Source organism: Polyodon spathula, unplaced genomic scaffold (genome assembly GCF_017654505.1).
Source record: "Polyodon spathula isolate WHYD16114869_AA unplaced genomic scaffold, ASM1765450v1 scaffolds_431, whole genome shotgun sequence".
NCBI lineage: Eukaryota > Metazoa > Chordata > Actinopteri > Acipenseriformes > Polyodontidae > Polyodon > Polyodon spathula.
Genome location: NW_024471923.1, coordinates 1 through 5,118, shown reverse-complemented (window position 1 = coordinate 5,118; position 5,118 = coordinate 1). Strand labels below are relative to the sequence as shown.

General features: G+C 46.0%; 1 protein-coding gene across 1 annotated transcript; it reads left to right on the top strand.

The window, feature by feature from the left end:
• Positions 1 to 320: 320 nt before the first annotated feature.
• LOC121308139 lies at positions 321 to 5,113 on the top strand (the record flags this gene model as incomplete). The annotated part of the gene is made up of 9 exons (XM_041240430.1): positions 321 to 491; positions 678 to 774; positions 1,030 to 1,253; positions 1,590 to 1,743; positions 1,929 to 2,137; positions 2,256 to 2,373; positions 3,786 to 3,988; positions 4,246 to 4,363; positions 4,985 to 5,113. Coding segments are annotated over 9 exons (1,423 nt in total), but the record flags the coding sequence as incomplete, so codon positions are not given.
• Positions 5,114 to 5,118: the final 5 nt, after the last annotated feature.

Genomic DNA, 5,118 nt, shown 5'->3' with positions numbered 1-5,118 from the left:
CTTTAGTAAGACACGATTGCAGTCTGCAAATGCTCACGCTGCCTTCCTATGTACTAACCTGGAGCTACGGGTAATTCCGCCACAGATTTGTAACTTGGTCAATGACTTTGCTCCACACAACTTGTGCCCCTTGTAATTTTGTAGTCTATGCAGGCATGTGACTTGCTGCTCACCTGTATAAATGAAGTGTCTTGAACAAGCTTTGGAGCTTGGGTCTTGACTACTACAATCACTCTATACTTTCCCAGTCAAGCTGGTTACTTGCCTCCTACCCCAGTCCCTAGACCTTCTGCGCAGCTGCTGTGTCTCCTGTGTTCCAGGCCCAGGAAGCTGTAATGTCAGTGTGGCAGGTTGTGTTCCACAAGACTGGACAGCCAGCAAAATCCATGAATGCCTCCCTGGCTCAGTCTTGGGGCTACGTGATCAACTCCACCTCCACTAGGATCCTCTTCCGCTCACCCTATAACATGCCTGAATCAGAAAGGCTTACAGTAAGACCTCTACAAAATTGCCTTTAACTGGAGGGGGGGAGTTGATGGGTTCTAAATATTTACTTCTGTAGTGTGTTAAGCAGAGGTCCATGTAGGTGGGTGTGCCAAGGTTCCATATTGCTCCATTAGTGTCTCAAAGCACACTTGTATCACTGCTGTGCTTGAGCTCATTCCATGTTCTTCCAGGTTAATGGAATCCAAGTGGAAGCAATCCGGGCAACTGTCTTCTACAAGCAAAGGTGGATGCTGCTATTGGTGGACACTTCCGCTGCCTGTACCAAGAGTAAGATCTAATGCTTGGCTGTCTTGCCATGGTCCAGAGACCATGTGAAACTACTGCCATAGTGTGGTCCTTGTTAACTGGTCAATTCTAGTAGGAATTCTTTTGTAACCTCTCTGCATGCTAGCACTACAGATTCCTTCAACCAAGGGCTGTGATCATGCCATTTTCTCCATTGGCCATTGATTGCCATCTGCTTGGACTTGTATAGGATTCCCTAATGGAGCAGTTAAGCAAAAACCTCTTTTTCCCTCCTAGATATTGGTACCTTTGATGGTACACATTTGGCCTGGGTAGCACCCAGAGTCCTCACTCCACTGGTCCTGCATATAGAGAAGTTCCAGGACAAGGATATTTCCATGGGTGTGGAAGGGAAGCTGCTTGACCTTGCCACTATCCAAAGACGGAGCTATGAACTGAAGGTCAATGAGACCTTGATAGAAATTGCCATTCCTTATGGAGCAGAGGGTGGCTACCTAAAGGTAACAAGGGGGGGTTTACAGAAGTGGGTGGAGGGTTTGGCTATGGAGTTCCTTCACTGACAGCCAGGTAGCTTCTGGATGTGTTGCAGACTCCTTGTATCCCTAGATTGCATGCCCTTGGTGTTTTTTCTGTAAAACACTTTGACCACACTATCCCAGACACCTGGTTCATGCTCCCATGGCAGAAGTGTTGGCTGTCCTGAGTAAATACATAGTTAATTTATGTTGAGCTGTTCCTTGCAGACTCCATTGGCCAATGAACCTTCCAGCCTTGGTTCTGATGGCTTTTAATGGAGTCAACTTTAATCTTGTGACCGTGCCCTTCTGTCTCTCCAGAGTCGTGTCATAAATAACCAGTACAACCGTATCTACGCCATTGACCTATACCTTGAGCACCAGTGGGCAGATGACCTGTGGGAAGTGACCCAGCACCGCTCCTTCAAGCCAGTCCGCACCCCCTTCATTGCTGAGACCCCCTTTGTTGTCAACAGTGAGTACACTACTTGCCAGCATGGAATTTAATGGCCTTGTGCTGGTGCCAATGTGTATTGCAGCCTAAACCATGATGGCCCCCTTTAGGCCTGCCTTTGTTCTTTCCCCTGGGAGTTCCTGGACTATAACACTAGACCTGGCTATAAATCTGTAATGCTAACCTCTAAATGTCTGTGTTCCTAGATACCATCCCAGCAGAAAAGGTCTTCACGGTGACCCTTGGCGTCTTCAACCCTGACGTTGAGCTGAAGAACTTCACCATCAATGGGGTTCCTTTGACCCTTCCTGAGGCCATAAACCAAGGCATTGTGCTAACTGAGGTCCACCACCCCAATGGCACAAAGTCTTTTGTCCTGAAGGTCCCCTTCACCCATCCACTCATCCCACAAAAGGTAGGGATGAAAGCAGGCCTGTACATTAGTGGCTCAAGATCCAAGCTATACTGGTCTATTCTCCAGTACAGTTGCTGACTTTGTTCCTGCTTGCACCTTTTTTTTGTTCTTCTGGCAGTATATTGGCAATGGTGTCAGGGAGTTTACCTTGAATATCAACTACACCTTGAACATCATCCCTGAGAATGAGCCTTATTTCCACCCTGCAACCATTGTGTGTCAGATTAAGGATGTCGGTAAGTATTGGGGCTGGGAAGTGTCGCCGAACACCGACTGGACCAATTCTCTCCCAACCAAAGGATTGAATGGGTTGTGTGCCCACTCATGGAATTGGTGTCTCCACATTTTTCAATTTGAGCTAGTTTGTAAGCCTCCAGAAAATGTCATGCATGCAAGCTAGCATGCTGTCACCTTTTTTTAGGCTTTGCATACAGCTACCACACTAGCAGACATGCACCCCTATTGGTATCATCTTAATAATTGAAGTTTATGATCACTGCTGGCCAGAAACTGCTAGCGCTCGGCTAAACCCTGAACTGTATATGGCATTACTAAAGGTGGATTGTTTTTTATTGGCCTTGCAAGGTGAAGTGTTTTATTTTTGGATTAGTTATGCTGGAATACCTTCTTTGAATTCAAAATCATGTAGGATCTCCCTTCTATTGAAATTGGACTGGACAATGCTTCTAGTGAATACAAAGAAACAGTTATTGGACCTAAAATAGGTGCAACTAAATGCAGAAAGGAAGAATGAACTAAACAAAGATTCAACTCCCCACTCCTGAAAGCTGGTTAGCATTCCTATGGGAGATTCCCTTCAAGGTTAATTTTGTTCATATTTTAAAATCCCTCAAATCTCTCCTGGTTTAGGCAATTCTTGCTCTTGTGAGACTATCTTTGCGTCAAGAGAAACCCTTGTGTAAAGATGGCTTCATTTTTTTTGTATTTCCTTTTAAATGCAGAATGATCATTGCTTTGTAAAACCCACAACAATTTGTATAAATCGCATACAATTGCTATAGTGCTTCAGCTCCAAGCCTGAATTAGAAAGCAATAATACTTGCTGTATCTTGAACAAAACCTTTACTGTAAGGTTGGCTTGGGTTCAGAATGGGGATAAAACTACATGTTAGGCTTCATGGATTTTAGCTTCAACAAAACGGGTACTCCAAGGCCTTCCTGTAGGTGAAGGGTAAGTTCAGGTTCCAGCTTCTGTTTTCCTTTGCAGGGCACCAAATGTCTCTGCAAAAACACATTAACGATGTAGATAGTCCTCCACCAATATGTGCACTCTTTGTCCAGTCATGTCTTTGGTTATTCCTCTGACACTGCTGTCTAATACAAGACAGTGTTTCAAGCTCTGACTTCAAATGGCCCTGACTTGATCACTGGAGAACAAGTTTGATTTGATTCAAAGTACTTGGGGATTTTAGACATCTTCCGCTGCAGACTCCCAAGGCAAACCACTAGCGTAGTACTTTGTCTGTTTTTGGGGGAAAATCTGGATCTCTGTTCAAGCCGGTCACAGGCTGGGTCTTCCGTTGTACACAGAATGGCTTGGCACCCCATCCTTTTCTGTTTGATTCATAAACCAAAGATGAGCCACTGATGCTACAGCATGCTCTTCACTCTTCTCTTGCCTCCCCAGTACTTCCGGTGATCCAGGGCTCTTGTACTGAAAAGAGCATAGTCTTTGAAGTGATGCGTGGGAACATGGACCACCTCTGGGCCATGTACATTGAGAAACACCAGCTTACCTCTGAGCTGGTGGCTCAACGGGGCTACATCATCACCAACCAGACCAAGCTTATTGTGGAGGTGCCGCTCTTCAGTATTGGCTGCATCTACGAGGTAAGTCTGTGGAGGCTACTAGGAATGCCTTCAACTTAGCAGAGCCTCTAGAGGCTGAATTGGGTGTTGTAGGATTACCTTGTCTAGTCATTGTTCTAGTGCATTAACACTAGTACCTAGTATTTGAGCAGACCCAAACCTTGTTAAATCTGCAGTTCTCCCGGCACCACTAGGCTGGAAAGCCTGCTCCTCTGTGGGTTGGTGTGCTTCAAAGTGGGCTGGCTATTTTGAGGAATGTTGCTTGTCTCCTTTTCCAGGATATCTCCCTCCGAGGCCTCTTTGTTCGAGTAGAACTGACCTTGGTGGATATCAGGACGCTGTCGGCAGTGCTGTCCTCTGTACAGCGCTGTCAGTTTGCTACCAAGCAGCTGCTGGGTAAGAAGCTGTACAAAGTGGGCTGGACTTTCTGTCTTGTATGCCATGCCACTTGTACACATGTTGGCTATAAACAAGCTGTACCAGGCTCCTTCTCCATTGCTAGAAAGAATATTCCACTGACCATGATGTTGCTTGCAGTTCAGTGCAACAATCCATAATGCCACCTTTCCAAGTTCTAAATGGTCTGCCTGGCCTCTTGCAGTCTGCAGACAAGCAACTGGTATCATTTGGGTGATGCTTCTGCAAGTAAGCCTGCACCATAGCATGATCCTTTTAGAACAGACTGGTGTGAGACCACCTACAGTTCTGGCACAGAACGTGTGCATCACCTAGATTTGTAGGATTTGAGTAACCCAATAAGCTGCATTGGGTTTGAAGTCTTGTCATGCAGTATATATGGGGGATGGACTACAAAGAGCTATGTAATGTTTTCTCTTTAGGCTTGACTAAAGAGAAATGGGATGGTTCTACAGGGTGCTTGTACAAGACTTCTGGTCATAGCTGTAGGTATCCTCTAGAGGCCACTTGGCACATGACTGGTGTGGCAATCTTGAACTGGTTCATGCAGCGAATTCTCTTTGAATGTGTCCTGGTTCAACTTCACCCCCTTCTCTCCAGTGTGCATGCCTAATGGTGTGATGACGGTGGTGGCTGTGACCATGGAGCCCATACCAGTAGTGGAACCCGGCAAGACCACCCTGCTGGACAAGACCTGCAAACCCAAAGAGTTTGACTCAACCAGGGCTCTCTTC